At 44.5% G+C, this 24,108-nt stretch overlaps 1 protein-coding gene across 5 annotated transcripts in view; it reads left to right on the top strand.

The window, feature by feature from the left end:
* Nucleotides 1-24,108, top strand: part of ralgapa2 (Ral GTPase activating protein catalytic subunit alpha 2) — a 483,733-nt gene that overhangs the window by 320,583 nt on the left and 139,042 nt on the right. For all 5 annotated transcript variants that reach the window (XM_067989407.1, XM_067989404.1, XM_067989406.1 and 2 more), the window contains one exon: nucleotides 7,114-7,272. In XM_067989407.1, coding sequence (XP_067845508.1) covers nucleotides 7,114-7,272 — 159 coding nt within the window. The remainder of the gene's footprint in view (nucleotides 1-7,113; nucleotides 7,273-24,108) is intronic.

Here is a 24,108-nt window from a genome sequence, read left to right as displayed (position 1 = left end):
CCCCCCCCAAGATATCTCTCACCCCCACCCCCCCCACGATATCTCTCACCCCCCCCCCCCCACGATATCTCTTCCCCCGCCCCCCCCCACGATATCTCTTCCCCCGCCCCCCCCACGATATCTCTTCCCCCGCCCCCCCCACGATATCTCTTCCCCCGCCCCCCCCACGATATCTCTTCCCCCGCCCCCCCCACGATATCTCTTCCCCCGCCCCCCCCACGATATCTCTTCCCCCGCCCCCCCCACGATATCTCTTCCCCCGCCCCCCCCCCCACGATATCTCTTCCCCCGCCCCCCCCCCCCCACGATATCTCTCACCCCACCCCCCCACGATATCTCTTCCCCCGCCCCCCCCCACGATATCTCTTCCCCCGCCCCCCCCCCCCCACGATATCTCTTCCCCGCCCCCCCCCCCCACGATATCTCTCACCCCACCCCCCCACGATATCTCTCACCCCACCCCCCCACGATATCTCTCACCCCACCCCCCCTCCCCACGATATCTCTAAACCCCCCCACCCCCCGCCACGATATCTCTCACCTTGACCCACGATATCTCTCACCGCTCGCCCCCCCCCCCACGATATCTCTCACCGCCCCCCCCCCCCCACGATATCTCTCACCGCCCCCCCCCCCCACGATATCTCTCACCGCCCCCCCCCAACAATATCTCTCACCGCCACCCCCCCACAGCGCCTCTCGCCCCCGCCCCCACGGCGCCCCTCGCCCCCGCCCCCACGGCGCCCCTCGCCCCCGCCCCCACGGCGCCCCTCGCCCCCGCCCCCACGGCGCCCCTCGCCCCCGCCCCCACGGCGCCCCTCGCCCCCGCCCCCACGGCGCCCCTCGCCCCCGCCCCCACGGCGCCCCTCGCCCCCGCCCCCACGGCGCCCCACGGCGCCCCCCGCCCCCACGGCGCCCCCCGCCCCCGCCCCCACGGCGCCCCCCGCCCCCGCCCCCACGGCGCTCCTCGCCCCCGCCCCCGCCCCCACGGCGCCCCTCGCCCCCGCCCCCACGGCGCCCCTCGCCCCCGCCCCCACGGCGCCCCTCGCCCCCGCCCCCACGGCGCCCCTCGCCCCCGCCCCCACGGCGCCCCCCGCCCCCACGGCGCCCCCCCGCCCCCACGGCGCCCCCCGCCCCCACGGCGCCCCCCCGCCCCCGCCCCCACGGCGCCCCCCGCCCCCGCCCCCACGGCGCCCCCCCGCCCCCGCCCCCACGGCGCCCCCCCGCCCCCGCCCCCACGGCGCCCCCGCCCCCACGGCGCCCCCGCCCCCACGGCGCCCCCGCCCCCCGCCCCCACGGCGCCCCTCGCCCCCGCCCCCCACGGCGCCCCCCGCCCCCGCCCCCACGGCGCCCCGCGCCCCCGCCCCCACGGCGCCCCCCGCCCCCGCCCCCACGGCGCCCCCCGCCCCCGCCCCCACGGCGCCCCCCGCCCCCACGGCGCCCCCCGCCCCCACGGCGCCCCCCGCCCCCACGGCGCCCCTCGCCCCCGCCCCCACGGCGCCCCTCGCCCCCGCCCCCACGGCGCCCCTCGCCCCCGCCCCCACGGCGCCCCTCGCCCCCGCCCCCACGGCGCCCCTCGCCCCCGCCCCCACGGCGCCCCTCGCCCCCGCCCCCACGGCGCCCCTCGCCCCCCGCCCCCACGGCGCCCCTCGCCCCCCGCCCCCACGGCGCCCCCCGCCCCCACGGCGCCCCCCGCCCCCGCCCCCACGGCGCCCCTCGCCCCCGCCCCCACGGCGCCCCTCGCCGCCGCCCCCACGGCGCCCCTCGCCCCCGCCCCCACGGCGCCCCTCGCCGCCGCCCCCACGGCGCCCCTCGCCCCCGCCCCCACGGCTCCCCTCGCCGCCGCCCCCACGGCGCCCCTCGCCGCCGCCCCCACGGCGCCCCTCGCCCCCGCCCCCACGGCGCCCCTCGCCGCCGCCCCCACGGCGCCCCACGCCCCCGCCCCCACGGCGCCCCTCGCCCCCGCCCCCACGGCGCCCCTCGCCCCCGCCCCCACGGCGCCCCTCGCCCCCGCCCCCACGGCGCCCCTCGCCCCCGCCCCCACGGCGCCCCTCGCCCCCGCCCCCACGGCGCCCCTCGCCCCCCGCCCCCACGGCGCCCCTCGCCCCCGCCCCCACGGCGCCCCTCGCCCCCGCCCCCCACGGCGCCCCTCGCCCCCGCCCCCACGGCGCCCCTCGCCCCCGCCCCCACGGCGCCCCTCGCCCCCGCCCCCACGGCGCCCCTCGCCCCCACGATGCCTCTCGCCCCTCGCCCCCACGGCGCCCCTCGCCCCCGCCCCCACGGCGCCCCTCGCCCCCGCCCCCACGGCGCCCCTCGCCCCCGCCCCCACGGCGCCCCTCGCCCCCGCCCCCACGACGCCCCTCGCCCCCCGCCCCCACGACGCCCCTCGCCCCCGCCCCCACGACGCCCCTCGCCCCCGCCCCCACGACGCCTCTCGCCCCCGCCCCCACGACGCCTCTCGCCCTCCCCTCCCTTCAACTCCCCTCCCCTCCCCGCCCTGGATGACTGGCCCCCACCCCCTCCCCACAATGTCCCACATACCTGGCATCCAACCCTCATGTTTTGTCGTCCAAACAGGCAGCCAGCCTGTCAATCACATTGCCTGTCAGGCAGGAAACCAGCTGTAAAAAATTTAAAAGATGTCCTGACGTCAAAATTGTCAGGACATCTGGAAACCCCCCCCCCCCCCCCACCTCTTTCTTTACGGCCCCAAGTAAATATCGGGGTCATGGTCTGAAAACAAAGAGACAGTGGTGGGGTCGAGACAGGTGCTTCAGAAGTCGAGCTGGATGTTATCAGTTGTACCTATTGAATCTAATCCAATGTTTGCAGATGATGTCACCAAGGAGTAACATGTAGACGAGGAAGAGGACGGGGGCAAGGATCGATTCTTGAGAGACTGTAGAGGTAATAGTGCAGGGGCAGGTAAAGAAGCCATTGCTGGAGATGCTCTGACTATAATCGGATAGGTAAGAATGGAACCAAGCAAGGGCAGCCCCACTGAGCTTTATGATGGAAAAGAGAAGTTGGAGGAGAATGGTGTGGTCAATCATGTCAAAGCCTGCACACAGATCGACAAGGGATAGTGCACCATGGTCACAGTCACAGATAATGTTAGTTGTTATTTTGGTTAGGGCCATTTTGGTGCTGTAGGCAGAAACCTAATTGGAGAGACTAAAACAGGGAGTAGCAGGAAAGATTGGCACAGATTTGGGAGGCAACAATACGTTCAAGGACTTTGGAGAGGAACGGAAGGTTGGAGATGGGATGGTAGGTTGGAAAGACAGAGGAGTGGGTTTTTTAATAGCAGTTTTGAAAAGGAGGATTGTACTAAATAAACACTCACGTAACACATGCCATTTGTTTTCTTCTCTTACCTCCGTTCTGAGTATACTTTCAAATCATATACTGCCACAGGAGGATTGCAGTTCATATTTGAAAATGTTTAATTTTTATTAAGAAAATATTATTGTACAGGTTTCACTTCCCTTCCTCACTCCTCAAACAGAATCCAGTTAAAAAACAGAAATTTCAATATTTAGGATTGTTATGCCTGAAACCCCACAATTCATTATGAGCAACAAGCTGATGCTTTTGAAGCTAAAATTACCTTTGACACATGCTGGCTGCAGGTCCTATTTAGAAAATACCAGTCTCTCTCCCAAAGCCACCTGCTCCTATCCCACTCACAAAATGATGCTTCCCACTCCCTACACACAGCCCACGTATCTATTTACTGGCCCTTAAAAAATGTATTCAAACATTACAACCTAAAAATATGAATGATGACCATCTCACTGAAATTACACCCTGGAAATGCTGAATTTGGTGATTAATCATATTTTTAGGTTGTAATGTGTGAATATATTTTCAAAGGGCCAGTAAATATTGAAGCGTAAGTATTTTTATACAGCAAGATTCAGTTGAAATCAGTTTCTGTAAATACATAAGTAGTCCAAATAAATGTAATTGCATCTAAAGCTTCATATGCGTACTATGTAAGAAAGTCTTTACTGAAATTGCCTTGATAAAGATGTGGGGTCTTACTGTTCAATGGTACTGCAACATCTGACATCATTATTGTAAACTTTTGATCAGAGCATACACTAAAGTTAAAATCAATTCATGCATCAGCATGCTATAGTCCTCTGACTCCATCTCACCTAATCAGAGTTAATGGTTTAAAAAAAATGATCTACAAAAACTGCAGAGGTGATTTCGCGTATCAAAAAATGTTTAGTAGTAGTAAGCTCTCATTTTTGTTGTGTGCCTCCAACCCCATGCTGAACCCTGTGCTCTTACAGTAAAAATTTGTTAGCTTTGTTAGATTGGATTTTTAGCAGCAACAGGGGTTGCAAGCTGTGACAGAGCTGTGCTATTGGATTTGTACAATTCATTTGGCTCCACGAACTGTAATTGCACTTATGTCTTACAAGGCTTTTTTAGCCTGAGGCAGGACTGGAGCAGGAAAACAAATTGGCAGGGTTACAGTAAGAGTGGAGCCGAATGAAAGGCACACATTATCAGTCTCCAGGCAGTGCTATTCTTCCAGGAAGTTTCTTGGTTAATTTACAAATAAAGAAGAGCACACTGTAGCACAAACAAAGAGGGTGGTCAGGCTTGAGAGTGACTGAATAACAGAGCCACCATGCCTACTTGACAGCAGGAATTTTTCAATCGAATTGACGACTCCATTCTTGAGCCAGCTGGCTTGATAATGCAATTAGCAGGAGGGAGGTCAGGCTGTTGGGCGCAGTGCCTTGACCAATGTCATCGGTGGTGTGCTAGCCATTCGGCTCACAGCCTGCAAAATTACTACAGCCACAATTCACATGAGTAAATGGGTTGTGTGGCACACGTCTAATTAGCCAAGGATTCAGTTGTTTTCTTAGGACAACAGAATCAAGTGTTTCTTGGTGTTGGCTGTCTGTATCATTACACTATTATTCACGAAGGAGAATCAGCAATTTTTTTGAATAAGGTCAGCATAAGGTGAATGATGTGAGTTTAAAAGATGACTAAAGCCCTATACCTATTTTCTTTATTGAAAGTAAGAAATTGGGTGACTGAATAGCTGATCTCAGCAAGGCAGTGATATTGATGCTATGTTAGCCTCAGCATCCCTGGATTAGAAGTGGTAAGAAAATCGAGCAAAATTCTTGTGCTCAATAATTATCCAGCACTTATTTGCTGGATAATTATAAGTGTGGACAGGGTCATAAAGTGGTATCATGGCCATAATTATCCCATTGTTGAATAGCCCACGGATGCTCATACATTGTGAAATGCCAGAAGGCTGCTGGTCATGGATCTATACCCCATCACGTAACACCCTATTCAGTGAAGGAGTGATTTAAAAAATGGAGGGGAAAAATACAAAATGGTTGGATGGTGTGTTGAGTATCATGATTAAATTAGCATCCACACACTTGTGCAATGTAGTCATTGTACTGCCAATGTCATTTTGATGTTGTTGCTACTGGAAATAAGCTTGCTGCCAGCACCAGATTTTGCATATTTACCTAAAATGGCTTCAGGTCAACACAGGTTTTTTAAGGTTTGGATAATAAAGTACAATGTTCATGTCAGTTGAAAATAAAATCCAGGCAGCACTGAGTTGCTGTGTTAAATTGCTAATTAAGGTACACTTCAAATATTTTTGACTTTATGCGCAAAGTAATCTGGGATACTGGGCCACAGAGTTACTGTCATTTGCACTAATTCTTTCCGGCTGACAGCCAAATAACACTTTCAGGCTACAAGTACAAATCAGGTTTATTGAGAAATTAAATTAGCAGAAGCAAAAGACGAACAACGCCAGATGAATAAATCAAGGTGTTTCTCACTTAGCTCACAGAACCTGTTACAAAGCAATAAAAAAAAATTGAAGTTCTAGCTCAGTCCCCAATTGTGCTTTTACTCTGGACCTATGTCTGCCAAATTTTATGTGAGACCAAACTCTGAGTTCTTTCTTAATCTCCACCCATATAGCAAGAAGAATAACTGCAGAACTGTGAAAAGGCTCCAGTATTTATTTCTCTTATCAGGTGGGCTCTAAGCATTGAACTGTCAGTCAACACCAGCAGCAGATACCTTGATTGAAATTACTGTTGCCCCCTGTACATTCAGCAGTCCTAACCAATTAGCTCTGTCTTCTCGCAGCCCAGTAATCAAGTTTTCAAACAAACTCATTTTTCTGAACAGAAATCGCATGAACGGGCTACCTGTTCGTCTACCACCTCTTAACTGATTAGTTGCCAGATCAAACATCCTGGTTTGTTTGTTGCAGACCATCTTGTCTCCAGCATTCTTTTATAAGCAATAAAGTATGAGAGCTTGCATTTTGAATAGCTTGTCTATAGCCATGCATATTTTACTTGTAATAAGACATCAGAGAAGAATAATAACTCAAAGTCGCACTATATACGTGAATCATAGATGATGGGAGACCTGATCCAGATAATGTGTGTATTCCATCTTGTCTGGATGCTCCTAGCCATACAGTAATCAATTTAAAACAATCACAATTGAGACCAGACACAGATTTCTATAAGGGAATATTAAAAATATAATTATTTTTGATTCAAAATGAGATAGATTTCTAAACCAAAAAAAATGAGAAGTATGAAATAGAGCTGTTAAAGCTGACTTAGCCTTTTTAATTTGATAGACAAACTACAGCAGTTGTCCAGGAATATTCATATTTCTATTCTGTGTCCTATAATCATACTAATGTTTCATTTTCAGGATTTTGATATGTCATGTAAAGTAAATATTAACAAAATACTATTTGCACCATTGAATGCTCTGTGTAAAACAGTCTCCAAGTTTACAATTAGAATCACCAAAATTATGTGTAATTAAGAAAATAAGAAATATATATTCCATCCATGCAAATCAATCTGAAAACACATTCTTACAAATATTGTAGAATTTGTCACTCTTTACAAACATATCAAAATAAATAATTCAGACAGACTAATTGGAAAAGGTTTTCACCTATTAATATTATGAAAATTATAGCCATTGAAGCAAATTAATTACATTTATAGATGTTGACCTCATAATAAGGCACTGCACTACAATTAATCAAGAACCAATTTACCATTACAGCTTCGTCACCTGGGAAATGATGAAGTTCACATCATCTGGTCTGAGCACACAAGGGACTACCGCAGGGGCATCATTCCTACAGATTTCGGCGATGTCTTAATCATCATCTACCCAATGAAAAATTGCATGTTCTACATTCAAATTTTAAAGAAGCCAGAAGTAAGTATAATTTCAATGTGGTTTGTTGAAAGCTGCAGTGTATTGTACAATGTGGTTCCTTTAGTCTCTGTTAAATCACCAAGCAGTGTTATTCTGGCAAGAAGTTTCCTGATTAATTTATAAGTAAAAGTAAAGTTTGATGGAGTGCATTGCTGCATAAAACAAGGGCTGGCAAGGAATCAAGAGCTACTGTTCTTGGAAGATCAGAGGATCATAGAATTTTTCACCACAGAAGGAGGCCATTCGGCCCATTGCACCTGTACCAGTTCTCTGAAAGAGTTATCCACTTAGTCCCATTCTTCTTTTTCCCCAAACTGTATTATTTTTTTTCTTTTTCAAGCACTTGTCCATTTAGCTGTTAAAAACTGTAATGGATGCTGCTTTCACCACTGTTTCTGCTGGCGTTTTCTATGTTCCAATTACCCTCTATGTAAAAATATAATTTTCCTAACCCCTCCTGGTGATAATCTTAAATTTATGCCTTCTAGTTACTGACTCACTGACCAGTGGAAATACTTTGATAAATCGGGAAAAAGCTTTGAACACCTTTATCAGATCTTCTCTTAATTTTGTTTCTGATTAAAAGAGCCTCAATTTCTCCCAACTCTCCTCATAACTGAAGCCTCTCATTCCTGCTATTATCTTAGTGAATCTCTTCTGTATGGAGTGCTATCATCAACAGTTGAGTGTTACAATTTTGGTATTTGAGCTTCAAATCTCACATTCAACCCTTGCCAAGACTGCAACATCACCCGCCTCTATCCTCACCATCCTTAGTCACCTTTGTCACCTCTAGAGTCAATTTTTCCAGTGCCTCTTTGTTTTCCTCTTGACATTCATCTACTGTAATCCTAACACATTCAAAATTCCACTGCCTTCATCCTGTCCTGCATAAGCCCCACTTTCACTCCCTTCACCACCGGCGCACTGTGGCTGCAGTGTGTACCATCCACAGGATGCACTGCAGCAACTCGCCAAGGCTTCTTCAAAAGCATCTCCCAAACCCGCAACCTCTACCACCTAGAAGGACAAGGGCAGCAGGCACATGGGAACAACACACCTGCACGATCCCCTCCAAGTCACACCCCATCTCGACTTGGAAATATATCGCAGTTCCTTCATCGTCGCTGGGTCAAAATCCTGGAACTCCCTTCCTAACAGCACTGTGGGAGAACCTTCACCACACAGACTGTAGCGGATCAAGAAAGCGGCTCACCACCACCCTTTCAAGGGCAATTAGGGATGGGCAATAAATGCTGGCCTTGCCAGCGATGCCCACATCCCATGAACGAATTTTTTTTAAAAGCCCCACTTGCCCATCACTTCCATCCTTGCTGAGTGGACCTCGCTCACCATGCCACAATGCACTGAATTTAAAATACTTGTTCTCATCCGTAATTCCCTCCATTGATTCACCCTCCTTACATAAGAACATAAGAAATAGGAGCAGGAGTAGGCCAATCGGCCCCTCGAGCCTGCTCCGCCATTCAATAAGATCATGGCTGATCTGATCCTAACCTCAAATCTAAATTCATGGCCAATTTCCTGCCCGCTCCCCGTAACCCCTAATTCCCTTTACTTCTAGGAATCTATGTTTCAATAAGATCGCCTCTCATTCTTCTGAACTCCAATGAGTAGAGTCCCAATCTACTCAACCTCTCCTCATATGTCCACCCCCTCATCCCCGGGATTAACCGAGTGAACCTTCTTTGTACTGCCTCGAGAGCAAGTATGTCTTTTCTTAAGTATGGACACCAAAACTGTATGCAGTATTCCAGGTGCGGTCTCACCAATACCTTATATAACTGCAGCAATACCTCCCTGTTTTTATATTCTATCCCCCTAGCAATAAAAGCCAACATTCCGTTGGCCTTCTTGATCACCTGTTGCACCTGCATGCTAACTTTTTTATTTTCTTGCACCAGGATCCCCCAGATCCCTTTGCACTGCAGTACTTTCCAGTTTCTCGCCATTAAGATAATAACTTGCTCTCTGATTTTTCCTGCCAAAGTGCATAACCTCACATTTTCCAATATTGTATTGCATCTGCCAAATCTCCGCCCACTCACCCAGCCTGTCTATATCCCCTTGTAGGTTTTTTATGTCCTCCTCACTCTCTACTTTCTCTCCCAGCTTTGTATCATCTGCAAACTTTGATATGTTACACTCGGTCCCCTCCTCCAAATCGTTAATATAGATTGTAAAGAGTTGGGGACCCAGCACCGACCCCTGCGGAACACCACTGGCTACTGGTTGCCAGTCCGAGAATGAACCATTTATCCCAACTCTCTGCTTCCTGTTAGATAACCAATCCTCCACCCATGCCAGAATATTACCCCCAATCCAGTGATTCTTTATCTTGAGCAATAATCTTTTATGTGGCACCTTGTCGAATGCCTTCTGGAAGTCTAGATACATTATGTCCACTGGTTCCCCTTTATCCACCCTGTACGTTATGTCCTCAAAGAACTCAAGCAAATTTGTCAGACATGACTTCCCCTTCGTAAAGCCATGCTGACTTTGTCCTATTAAATTATGTTTATCCAAATGTTCTGCTACTGTCTCCTTAATAATGGACTCCAAAATTTTACCCACCACAGATGTTAGGCTAACTGGCTTACCCCTTCAACCATACCCTCTGACTACAACCTTTTGCTCCTCCACTTCAATGTTGGTGGCAGACCCTTTAGCCATCTGGCTCTACTCTCTGAAACTAACTTCCTAAACCGCTCTAGCTCTCTACCCCTCTTTCTGCTTTTAAAAGTCTTCTCAAAACCCATCTCTTCGACTAAGCTTTCAGTTATTTCTCGTAACTCTCTGTATTTTTCTTTGTCTGTGAACGCTTTGATCATTTTTCTATATTAAAAGCACTGTAGGGCACTTTCCACAGTTACGTTGTGCAATATACACCACATGACTATTGTTCTCCAGAGCAGATCGTAAGGCACTCCAGTACAGTCCAAACATTGGAATAAACTGTTTAAACATGCCGTACATCTGCTCAATAAGGTTTATGCCCCCATTGTAAACTATTTACTATGGGGTTGAGGATGTGTAGCGTGCCGTAAGCCATGTTTTGAGTGTGTAGCTTATATCTCCAAGGAACCAACCATTGTCACGCCAGAATTCCTTTAAGATACGGACTCCATGGGCAGTCCCTGGAAATTATGCATTGACATGCGGAATTCTTTGGTGGTGGTCAGAGACAATTTAAATGTTCATAGTGATGTCCTTTTCTGTTGATGAATGATATGGAATGCTGCCCAGGCTTTTGGACAGCCAAATGGATACAGTCCATAGACGTACCACATTTTTCAAAAAATCTTGTGGATCCCAGTGCTGAATTTAATGTAGTCAGTTACGTGTAAAATGGTGCACCTATGACCTTGGTTATGCACTGGTGGACTGCAAACTGGCTGATTCTTGCCAGGTCGCCTGCTGTTGCCCAGAAGTAGTCTATGGCAAAAAGTTCAGTTCTGTTGTCACTTTTACAGCTATTGTCAGCATTGTGTTTATGATATTTCATGGTCACAGATCTGATTCCAAGACATGGCTTAATTCAAAAGTACTTTCCTTTTATGAAGCCTAGTCTCCTCACAAATTGCTCCTCATTGAGTTTGAGGTAGCTTTGTCATATGCCAATAGTTATGAGTCCTATGGCCTTGGGGCTCTCTGGCTGTCCACTGATGGTGCCCCTCCTTGTCCAATATAATGCGACTTGTTGATGCACCCATGTGTGGACTGAAACAGTTGAGTCACTATATTTAATGTCAGCTGCTTTGCTCCTTGCGACGTCTGCTAATTCTCTCTTCTACATTAATGTCATTTTCACAGCAGGTGTTATCAATACGATGCAGGCTGGAAGGGAAACATGAGCACAATTGCAAATTGTTCCTTTAGTTGATGCTTAACAACCCAACAATCCATTAGTCCCCAGGGGAATTTAAGAAGTTTGGGCAAAATCCATTAATGCTCTATTTGTACTCATGCACCAAATTATTACACGTGACACAAGTTAGAACTTGCACAGATTTTATTGCAGAGGGGAATTTCACCCTTCACGTTTCTGAAGTCTTCGTATCATCTCATCATTGTTTAAATAAAAGTCCTTGAAAGTTTACTGCAAAAACAATCTGCTTTCTTTCTGGTGCACACTTCAGTGGTTTGAGAATTTCTTGAACTGACCCCCACTTTTGGAAGCTGTATTTTTTTTATTGTTCTATTTTTAACCACTCGGTTAATTTGAAGTTGAATAATCAGACAAAACATAATTTAAAAATTAATTTGGAGCTTGACAAAAATTCACACGATCGTATCAAAACATCCATTTTGTCTCAGAAGGTTCACTTAAATCACAAGTTGTACAGACACTCATGAACAACCAATTAACTTTTTCATATAACCAGATTCCCTGCAGTTATAACTACGTGGCCATTAGCAATTTAACACAGCAACCCAGCGGTGTCTGGATTTTATTTTCAACTGACATGAGCAAACTTGATATATTTGTGACAGTACACCATACCACGTAGTTGCATTTCTCTCTCTCCATAAGTGTTGAGTCATTGCTACAGATTCCATCTGTGTCAATGGTGCTAAAGTGCACCTCTGGAAAATGTAGGCCACTCTAACCCTTAGATAACGTTGGAAAAATGCCAATAATGGCACAACAATGCTGAATTTATTTTATACATGCTTCCACCTTTAAAAATCCATCATTATTCACTAGTGTTGTCAACATCGTTTAAACTTGTTGGTGCTTTTCTATAGGCCCCTAACATGCTTCTCAAACCTCAGAGAAAAGCAAAATAATATTACCTCATTCATTTAACCTCTGCAGAAGAATAGGCATTACAGCTCCAATGCAAAAAGCAAAATGAAACCCCTACAACATATCTCCACACCAAAAAACAATTACCACCTGCCAGCCTTCTGCATTACACTCTGCTGTTTTTTTTGGTCTATTTTATTCCCTTTTCTCTCCTCTTGAAGGCATAGACTCCAGCTGAGTTATGGTACGACGAATGTCAGGTGTTGTCAGTAGTCCATGGGGCAATTCTTTATATGTAACCCAAAACAATGAGTGTAATCAGTCAATTCAACCACAAGGGTATCACAGCCAAACTCAATCTTGTCTTGTTTTTATTTAATGTCCACCCATTTGCATTTCAAGCAGAGGTGATAGCAATAGGAGCAGGGACTCTGGCTGATTTTCCCTTCACTAACCTCAGGGGCACTGAGGCCAGTTGTAACTTCCTCACAACTGTCCCAGCAGAGATCAGCTAACTCAACATGTCAGTAAGCGAAACTGGGACCCTCTATATTTGTATTGTTCAACTACTTAACTGCCATCACTAGCTCAGCCATCGGCAGAGGACTATATTAGTCTATACAGAGAATTAGCAGTGATGGTTTTGATCCATTGACCACTTTTGCTGTACCACTATGCAACTATTAATTCTATATAACTTATCAACTTCCTCTCATTGCTTAACTAATCCGGTTACCTGGACAAACAGGATTTAGCTAGGAATGCCAGTGTACAATACATTGCTTTTTTTAATCACACAGCCATCTCCCAGTATCATAGCAGGAATTTTCAGAAGCTTCTTGTACCATTGTATATATCTCTGACAGAACAAACTACCTGGTAATGTGCAAAGTTGCATGGTATGAAGAAATAAGACTGCACAATTCCTGGAAAGTCTTGCATTAAATTCCGAGAGAACGTAAATCCTTTTCTTCAGTATACAAGTCCGATTCTCATATAAATGTAATATTGGAATATTGGTGTCACAGGGGATATAATTACAGATGCTGGGATGGAGTCGATGATGTTATCAAGTCATACCCAATGCACATCACCATGTGTCTGCTTGAATGTAGTTGAAATAAGCAGACAGTAGACATTCAATAATATTTTGATATTAGATTCAGAGTTTAGACGAATCATTGGAAAAGTGATTAAAGACTTTCTTGAAAGTATTGAAGGCTCTGTGGACACAGACACAATAATGTTGGAGGAATTGAAGATAATGAAGAAGAGTTGGGTGACTTAAAGAAAGTGCTAAGTTTGAGATTTTTTTCAAAAAGCACATATACAAAGGAAATCATCAGTTAAGTACACTTGCATATGAGTGTAAATGTAAATATTTAGATACAGAACAATCAGTGTTTGTTCTTGGGGCTAGGCATGCTTACAGGAGCATAATCAGACAGAAATTTACACCGAGCCAAGAAGGAGACATTAGGACAAGTGACCAAAATCTTGATCAAAGAGGTAGGTTTTAAGGAGGGTCTTAAAGGAGGAGAGAGAGGCGGACCTAGAGAGCTGAAGGCATGGCCACCTATGGTGGGGTGAAGGAAGTGGCAGATGGACAAGAGGCCACATTTGGAAGAGCGCAGAGATCTTGGAGGGTTGCAGGGCTGAAGGAAGTTACAGTGATAGGGAGGGGCGAAGCCATGGAGGGATTTGAACATGAGGATGAGAATTTTAAAATGGAGGTGATCAGGAACTGGAAGCCAATGTAGGTCCAGCAAGCAAAGGGTGATGGAAGAAGTGTATTTGGTGTGAGTTAGGATATGGGCAGCAGAGTTTTGGGTGAGCTTAAGTTTATGGAGGGTGGCAGATGTGAGGTCAGCCAGGAGAGCATTGGAATGGTTGCGTCAGGAAGTAACAAAAGCATGAATGATGAGGGTTTCAGCAGCAGATGGGCTGGGGCAGAGACGGGCGATATTATGGAGGTGGAAGTAGACAGTCTAAGTGATGGAGAGGATGTGGGGCCCGAAACTTGTAATATCAATTGAAAAGAATAGATAATGCAATAATCATCCCTGTGATTTGGATACAGAATGGTAGTTTCACATCGATTTGGAAGAGACCACAAAATCCTCAGCGTCCTTTTATGAAAATTGTACTTTTGAAAGGTTTAGGGAGAAGAGGTAAACATTCCCAAATCTTTTGATAAGGCAGATTTAAATTAATCGAGATGTGCATAAATACAGATTGTTGGGTTAAAATTTCAAATTGTGAGGAGGAAAATCTGGTCCAAGAAGATCACTTGAGTTTCATGCTTGCTTCAAATAACAAGAGTTGTCTCTAACTTGATTTAATAAACCAAAAAAGAGCATGTCCCTGCACTTGCACGCTCACTGGAAGTAGAGAAGACATTTGATGAAATAGAGTGCAAAGAAGCTACTTGTAAAATATTTGAGATTGGCCTTGATTTTTGAAAATGATTGGCTGGCACAATGAATGTAGCACCAAATAAAATTCTCCCTAATTCTGTTCAGCTGGGGAGCTACATCAGAGCTGTCTTATGTAGGCAAGATGTGGAGATGCCGGTGATGGACTGGGGTTGACAATTGTAAACAATTTTACAACACCAAGTTATAGTCCAGCAATTTTATTTTAAATTCACAAGCTTTCGGAGGCTACCTCCTTCCTCAGGTGAACGATGTGGAAAAGGTGAGGCAAGGTGAGTCCAGGGATCAACAAGAACTTGTGGAATAATGAATAATAGATATGAGGATGTAGAATCATTTAACTGAATGAAATCGTCTCATATCATTTCATCCTTGAGAAGAATAGGGACCCGTGACTCTTAAGCTACCCATTATTTGTTTCTGTAATATGTTTAAAATTGTAGTAAAAAGAGAGGCATTTTGAACCACAAATTAAAAGTGTTTCAGTATGTACACCAAGGTTAAAAATGTGTACAATCCATGTGAGACTTCTTTCGTTAAGATATAATGGGCTTGCTCAATTCAGATCCACTCACTAGAAGTTACTCTTTTGGGGATGGGTCTGCAGGCCAAATATGAAAAATCAAATGTATTCCAAGTTCACTAAAAAGATGGTGAGTATTTTTGCTCGCAGACATTGAAGCTGTTGATAATGTCAGCTTTGTGAGAAATGCAGCTTTCATTTTTTTTTAAGTTGCATTCATTAAATAATTAGTTATCTCTGCTGTGAATAGATTTTCATCCTACATCACATGTTTTTATTCCTTTTAATAAAGTACCTCCATTGGATGCATCTTCATTTTTTTCTCCTTCCACTCATCTGCGTCAGGTTTTACTCCACCCAAAAGTAAGAGAAATTATTTCTTTAGCAATACCCCCATGATGATTTGTCCTGAGGGCTTGAGAATTATTTTCTATGTTGCATTTATAATTACAAATCATGTTTTCTATGCTTTCCCAATGTGTACCAATTTCTGGCTTCAAAATCTGCATCAACTCATATGACAGATGGCCACAACCAAGGCCTGTGCTGCATTTTAGTGTATCATGACTTTGCGTTGTGCAAATTCTGCCAAATTCTTTTGGAGATCCAAGAAATCGACGTTCCAGAAGCTTGAAAAATCCAGAATGCCTGAAGCAACGATAAATTGTGTGGTCAAGGCCAGATAGCATGCAGAGTTGGCTCTCCCCACACCCACAGTAGAAGACTAGTGCGGGCATATCAGGAAAGGTGAGATTTACCCAAGATCTGTTGCTCTGGAACCAAGTTAACAATGGCATCAATGTTTGTTTTGCCATCAAAATTTGTGTAGAGCAGTTATGCAGAAATTCAAGCACTAAAGAATTGACCCATTCTTAATCTCAATCAAGGCCTCTGCACAAGTCACACAGTTTATAGAACTGCGACTGGGTCAGGATATTACATAATTAACCCAAATTTACATAATTAGCCCTTTGTTCCAGACATCAGAGAAGTGGAGATTTCTGCATGCCAATGCCCATTTCCCATTATTGAGTCTGGCGAGGTATGTGCCACAATAATAAAGCTCCCTATTTGGAGAGAATTGCGCTAAGTATGCATTGCTAAAATACATTATTTCACTTGGTATCTGGTAGCAAAATGGCATACAGTTTCCAGTAATGGATAAACCATCCTTTATTTAAAGTTTTCCTCTCCTGTCAATCTGCTGAGCAAAATGAACCCGTTAAGGCATAGTATTTTCCTGTTAGAAATGCATGTGTACCTAGAAAAGTTGATGCTCTCCAACAGGTCCAATCATGACATGGTACGGTACAATTGGAAGAGTAGCACTTGGAGATTGCAGATCTCTGCTTCAGTGCCACAATACTTGTACCTTTTGTTTCATTCTAAAATGTCTTTCAAGGGACAGTGTACCAATTATTTTCCCTATCCTCCATTTTATAGCAGAATATTCACTTACATGAAGTGGACCTAGATTTGAATTCCATTCAAAGAATGAGGAAGCCCGTATTCAAAGTAGGGAAATAACATTCTATCTTCAACAATGTCCCATTTTAAAAAAATAAATAAATTTCCTTTAAATCGGCTTAACTAAATAAACAAGGCTACAAGGATCTAATACGACCAATTTAAAAACCTAGAATGGAGTCCACAATGTCAAACTTTGCTTTCCTGAAAAACATTTTTTATTTTCTTTCTTCACTGGGTTACTCACTCAAAGCAAGACCTCAACTCAGGTGTGTTGGAGGTCATAAGATGAACAGACTGGAAACAAAATGAGCCTTTGTACTCCCCAAAGAAAAGTGAAAAGCATCACTCTGCAGTGATTTTTCAAGCATTTACGGCCATTTATCCCATGGTTGACACCAAGCTGAAAGGAAGTGATTGGTTAGGAATAATACATATTGTGGTTCTTGTGGACTCTGTCATTTAAATTGCATTTCTTAACCAAATGGTTTCCTTTATCAGGTTACAGAATCCATGGAAACAGACATAGTTGTGGACAAGGTTTCAAACATGCTGCTTATTTGTATAACTGATGTTTGTTGACACATAAGGCATGATGTGTGGACAAATGTTAAAGTGAAATGTCTTTTTAAAATTGAACATATTAACATCATAGAAGAGTTTTCTGATCAAATAGCTTTCACTTTTGTTACAAATGTCCGCCTTTTTTGTCTTCTATTCAGTGCTTGGCAACCATGCACTGATTTGCACATTTTTTTTGTCTTCATTAATTAAGTGATGCAATTATCATGAACTGCAATACAATCCTTCCTCAAACAAAGCCTTACTCAAGAAGAATAGAAAGTCTGTCAATACGAATGGCCTCCACGCGTCACAGATGTATGGAGAATACTGAAAACAATGACAGCAAAAGCTGCCTGCAGAATGGGACCAAGAATGTTGTTACGGGCTCAGTGCATGGCAAATACCACTAGGGACATACCGTGGGTTCCCCGGGACACTGCCATTTAGTTTGCAGCTAGTCAAGTGAAATTAATTCTCACCCATTTGGTATCAAGTTTAATGCTTTCACAGTCCCATTTGGCCAGTGTTGCCAGACTTCTAAATAAAATGATCTTAATACAGAATTCGTATGTACAAACCGCCATATGAGATATCACTAACACATATGCCCCCCTCTGCTTCCTTATACAAAAATAAGACCGTAACAGAGCAACTTCAAGTTGATGCTGCTCAGATAGCAATCTCTTTTTTAAAAAAAAAAGATCTGTACCTCTGAGAATAAAATTAATGTGTGCAGTATTCAGTACTTAAGATATGTTCTATTTTGTCGCATACCTTACAAAGTATCATTTCTTAAATTAACCATTTGTCTTATTCAGAGATTTTTATTTCTGATTCAAAATTTGCCTTTTTAATGTCTTAAGGAGATCATTTTGTACATTTATAGCTAGTGTACATTCTTAAGATCATGAGATGTATCACAAAATCCCCATTGACCAGGAGCAATATTGCAATATACAATTGATAGGGAGTATTGCCAATGTTCCATTCAAAATATGGCCTTAGATTCTGTAATATCAACTGAAGGGAGTTGTCCCTCAACTCTCTCTTGCTATACAACAGCTCAGTTGATGCCTTACAGTATGGTATTCGTAAGGGAGTCTGAGAATAAGCTGAAACCTCAGAGACCTACTTACAACTATTGTTATAAATTTATATTGAAAGACGACTGTGAAACTGTATGAAAGAAAATGCAGAATACAAACTTTCAGGGTGCATTTGTTTTATTTTAGACACGTGTTTTAATTTGATCAGAATTTCCTAGCTTTAGTCAAGATATTCAGGTCACAACCTGCCAGAATTATATTGACAAGAGCTGCTTGGAAAGACAGCTGTCAGATGCAGATGTTGAACAAAACTGAATTCCTGTTGAAATTTGCTGCCAACTCTAATTAGAGGAATTCCCTGGGTGCAAGAGATTTTTTGTATTCCTTTTGTCTGCTTATTCAATGACTGTCGCAGTCATCCGGTAGTAATTGCACGACAGGAGAATAATAGGTGGCATTTATTTGTTCAATAAGTCCATGTCCAGATGGAAACATTTGTGACTTGAAATACTGATAATTGTTGGTAGCCTCTCCTTGCATTATATAGATTTTTTTTTCCCCTCAAGTTTTGTATTAGTTATCCCAAATAAAACAACTGTTGCAGCAGTTGCTACTTCTTGAAAAATACTATATTTCTCTCTCACTTTGTTTCCTCCCTGTGTCATGACTCAGATCTTACAGCCAGCGATGCCTGGAGGAAAATGTGCATTTGCTTGTTTATGTTGTAAAATGCATGTAACAAATTTTTCCAATGGCATAGGTACTTCTATCACTGTGTCTACTATCTTAGTTTTATTTTTCTAATCATCAGTCATGATTGTGCATCTATTACATTGCTGCTTGTACTCCAGAAATTTTTCATTTAAAATAGCATAGTTCACTCATGCTGTAATTTAGCAGTGATTGAAGAAAATCAAGGAAAGCTTTGGAAAATTATGGCACAAACACAAAGCCATTTGTTTCAAAACAATTGAGACTCGGGGTGCATTTATACTGCCGCTACCATTCTGAAATCAATAGCTCCAGTATCAGACAATGCCTCATTTATATTGCCTGGATAAGATTGGAATTCTTCCACCCAGGAGAGAGTTTACAGACTTGCAGAGTCCCCTTCTCAGCTTTTCAACTTTTTAACATTTTGAGAGTACACTCTCTAAGCAATTCTTTTTTAAAAAAAAACTGAGTACTTTTTAAAACTGGTTTGACACACAGTAAAGTTCTGCTCCTTGCGGGGTCAAGCCCAGGCAGTGTGACACACTCTCCTCTAGGGGGTGTCTTACATCTCACACAGATTAAGAAAGCTGCATTGGCTATTAAACACCTCAACTAAGTATATCCTTCAAGTTCTGATCAAGTAATCATGAAGCAACCTCAAGCTATCCATTCAACCCAGAGAGGAGGCTTCCATTGTACCTCAAAACAGCCAACAAAGATGAAATATTTTCAACAACCAGTGAGAGATAATATGAGAAAAAACTTGCGAGGGATATCAAGGACAACACTAAAGGTTTTTACAAGTATATTAAGAGAAAGAGGGTGGCTAAGAGTAATGTGGGCCCCTTCTGCAGGTGATATTGCAATTGAAAATCAGGAAATGGCAGACTTGCTGAATACTTACTTTGTATCAGTTCGTCTTCACAGTGGAGGATGAGGATAAAGTACCAGTGATTCGAGGAAAAGTAAAAAATAAATCAAGGGGAAGAACTTACTAGATTTAGTATAAGTTTTTTAAAAATGGTAATGGAAAAAATAATGAGTCGACAGCGAGACAAATCTCCAGACCTGATGGTTTCCACCGCTGGGCACTAAAAGAAATAGGTGAGGAAATTGTAGATGCTCCAGCCATGATCTTTCAAAACTCTCTCGATTCAGGAATTGTCCCCTTGGATTGGAAAATTACCAATGCCACTCCACTATTTAAGAAGGGTAAGAGAGAGTAAATTATAGGCCTATCAGTCTAAAGTCTGTTGTGGGGAAGTTACTAGAATCTATTATTAGGGACAGAGTGACTGAGCACATGGACAAACATGAACTGATCAGAGAGCACCAGCATGGATTTGTAAAGGGTAAGTCATATCTAATGAACCTAGTTGAATTTTTTGAGGAGGTAACTAACATGGTAGATGAAGGAGTGTCTTTGGATGTTATTTATATAGACTTCCAGAGGGCATTCGATAAGGTTCCACATAAAAGACTGTTAACAAAAATGAGAGCACATGGAATTGGAGTCAACCTATTGACATGGGTAGGGAATTGGTTAGGAGGTAAGAGACAGAGTAGGGATAATAGGTATGTACTCCAATTGACAGGATGTGACGAGTGGTGTCCCCCAGGAATCTGTACTGGGGTCTCAGCTTTTCACTATATTTTATAAATGACTTAGATGAAGGACTAGAGAGCCATATACAAGTTTATTGATGACATCAAGTTAGGTGGCACAGTAAATAGTGTAGATGGGAGCAGAAAGTTGCAAAGTGACATGAAAGATTAAGTGAGTGGGCAAAACTGGCACATGGAGTTCAATGTGGGGAAGTGTAAGGTCATCCACTTTGGACCTAAGAAAGGTAGATCAGAATATTTTCCAAATGGCGAGAAGCTGAGAACTGTGGAGGAGCAGAGAGATTTAGGGACCCAAGTCCAGCTATCACTAAAAGCTAGTTGACAGGTACAAAAAATAATTTAAACGACTAATGGAATGTTGGCTTTTATCTGAAGGGGCTGAAATACAAAGGGATGGAAGTAGTGTTACAGTTATATAAATCTCTGGTTAGACCCCATTTAGAGAACTGCATTCAGTTCTGGGCTCCGCACCTCAGGAAGGATATAATGGCCTTGGAGGGGGTGCAGCACAGATTCACCAGATTGATACCGGGGCTTAGAGGGTTAAATTATGAGGTCAGGTTGCATCGACTAGGCTTGTATTCCCTTGTGTATAGAAGATGAAGAGGTGATCTAATTGAGGTGCTTAAGATGATTAAAGGATTTGATAGGAAATAGTTTCTCTCCATCTATCCTCTGGTGGGTGAGTCCAGAACAAGGAGGCATAACCTTGAAGTTAGAGCTAGGCTGTTCAAGGGTGTTGTTAGGAAGCACTTCTTCACACAAAGGGTAGTGGAAATCTGGAACTTTCTCCCCCAAAAAGCTGTTGAGGCTAGTTAATTGAAAATTTCAAAACTGAGATTGATAGATTTTTGTTAGGCAAGGGTATTAAGGGTTACGGAACCAAGGTGGGTAGATAGAATTAAGATACAGATCAGTCATGATCTAATTGAATGGCGGAACAAGTTTGAGGGGCTGAATCTCCTGTTCCTGTAGACAAGAAAATTAGCACTCATTTTTTTGCTTAATTATAATAATAATATTAGCCTACTTGTCTCTCCCCAAGTGAGCATCCACTACGTTGATGGGACCATATTCTATTTGGAGCTCCAGGATCAGCATCCAGAACAGAGATGGATTCCGGTCATCACTCCCTAAATAAAAACTGCTCACTGACTTGCCTGCCATCCACATCAGTAGAGATGCTGCCCCCTTCCAACAGACCTGAAATAGGTTTCCAGCATGTTATTATCTAATGACTAGGAGGATAAATATAAAGTTTTTATTAATGAGCTGAATTGGGAAAGTATATACTTCCCCTCCTTAAGCAGGTCAGATTGCAAGATACTTAAAGATGAGGAAGGCCATTTAAATGCATCCTTCCAGAACAACCCTACACCACCTCCACCCCCCCCCCCCCCCGACCCCAATTGCAGCATCTAATTGTTTCTGACATGATTCCAGGGTTTTTTCCTCAACCCCTTTGCCAGTAAGTCCATTCCAAGTGTTGATCACTCTGCATGATATCAGTCCAACCTTTTATTCATTTCAACCTGTTTCCCCTTGTTCTACTCACACTGTTTATTTTAAAGTAATATTCCAGTTTAACTTTTTCCATACAATTTGCTATCTTATATACCTCTCAGACATCACTTTTCCAGTCTTTCCCTATAATTCAGAACCCTGACACTAGGGATCAGCCTTGTGGCTCTCCTCTGCACTTGAATGTCACTCTTGTTTCCCAGCAACCAGAACTGGACACAGTACTCAAGGTGCGGTGTGACCAAAGCATTTTACAGTTTGATTACATCTTCCTCTGGCTTGTATTCTCCTCTTTTGGCTATGTAATTCAATATTCTATTGGCTTTGTTGATTGCTGACCTGCATTGGTTGGCCATTGACTCTGGCCTCTTAGCTAATATGGAAATATCCTAATTGATACATTTCCAGTATCTGAACCAATATTTTTAATATTTGACTGGATTGTTTTGCTGCAAGGAAAACTGTCAGAGACTGATGTGGACTCTTTACCCTGGAGATATGGATGTGGATGAGAATAAATCTGTGAATACCCTCAACTGTGCCTTTATTATCTCTCGCCTCGACTATTCCAATGCTCTCCTGGCCAGCCACCCACCTTGCACCCTCCATAATTGAGCTAATCCAAAACTCTGCTGCTCGTATCCTAACTCGCACCAAGTCCCGTTCACCCATCACCCATGTGCTCAGTGACATACATTGGCACCCGGTCCGGGAACACCATGATTTTAAAATTCTCATTCTTGTCTTCAAATCCCTCCATGGCTTTGCCCTTCTCTACCTCTGTAACCTCCTACAACCCCCCGAGACCTCTGCGGTCCTCAAATTCTGGCCTCTTGCACATCCCCGATTTTCTTCACACAACCACTGGTGGCCGTGCCTTCAGCTGCCTAGGCCCTAAGCTCTGGAATTCCCTCCCTCAACCTCCCCGCCTCTCTACCTCTCTCTGCTCCTTATAACCTACCTCTTTGATCAAGCTTTTGGTTACCTATCTAATATTTCCTTATGTAGCTCTGCGTCAAATTTTGTTTGATAACGCTCCTGTGAAGCGCCTTGGGACTATATAAATGCATATTGTTGTTGTTGAATACTGGGGTCATCAGCCTCAGCCATATTTCTAATATAATTTGCCGCACTATTCTTACCTTATATCCAATTAAATTTGTAGGCACAATGTTTTCAAAAGGTCCTAATGCTAGGGTTATGACTGGGTTCATGTACAGTATAAACATTAATGTTGTATCATGTCCTGTTATAAGAATTAAGGGGTTCACTTAACTGTTTTTGATCACAGGTACATTTCTACATGAGTTAGATTCCAGTCTAAGGAATGGTTCTGTAAAGGCTAATAAATCTACTTTTATTCATTTGCAGAAGTGGGCGTCGCTGGCATTTATTGGCCATCCTAGTTGCCCTTAAAAGGTGGTGATGGGCCACTTTCTTGAACTGTTATTTGTAGTGGTTTGATACAGAGTGGTTTGCTAGGCCACTTTAGAGGGCAATTAAGAGTCAACCACATTCATGTGGGACTGGAGTCGCATGTTGGCCAGAATGGGTAAGGATAGCAGGTTACCTTCCCTGAAGGACATTAGTGAACCAGTTGGGTTTTTACGACAATCCAACAACTTGTGGTCACTTTTACTGATCCCAGCTTTTTATTTCCAATTTTTTAAAACACTGAATTCAAATTCTTGGTGGGATTTGAACTCAGGTTCTCTGGATTATTAATCCAGTATCATAACCACTACATTACCGTACCCTGTCACTTGAGCTCCAAACTGTTTGTGAGACCAAAACCATAACACAGTATGTTGAGCCAACAAGCTGCCATGATGTGATGGGGTGTGGATTCACACCCATGCATCCCCTTTCAGTTGTCCCATTTGGGGGTGGTGTATGGATTGGAAGCCAGAGTTTTTAAAACTTCCCACAGGGAGAAATAGTTAAGCTCTTGACCATACTTGTACACCTCATACATACCCTTTGGTTTCACAGCAACATTGGCAAAGGGAGATATAATTTTTGAGGGGGGGGTGGGAATGAAAGTTTCTAATTTCTTAAACACTTGACATAATTGAATACAACTCCTGTTAAGATTTTCAGAATGAGAAATACAAGCTGAAAGTTGCCATGTGTGTCTAAGTGGAGACTGATTTAGGTGCTGAGTGTAAC

This window comes from Heptranchias perlo, chromosome 8 (assembly GCF_035084215.1).
Source record: "Heptranchias perlo isolate sHepPer1 chromosome 8, sHepPer1.hap1, whole genome shotgun sequence".
Taxonomy (NCBI): domain Eukaryota; kingdom Metazoa; phylum Chordata; class Chondrichthyes; order Hexanchiformes; family Hexanchidae; genus Heptranchias; species Heptranchias perlo.
This window is presented reverse-complemented; position numbering and strand designations above follow the sequence as displayed.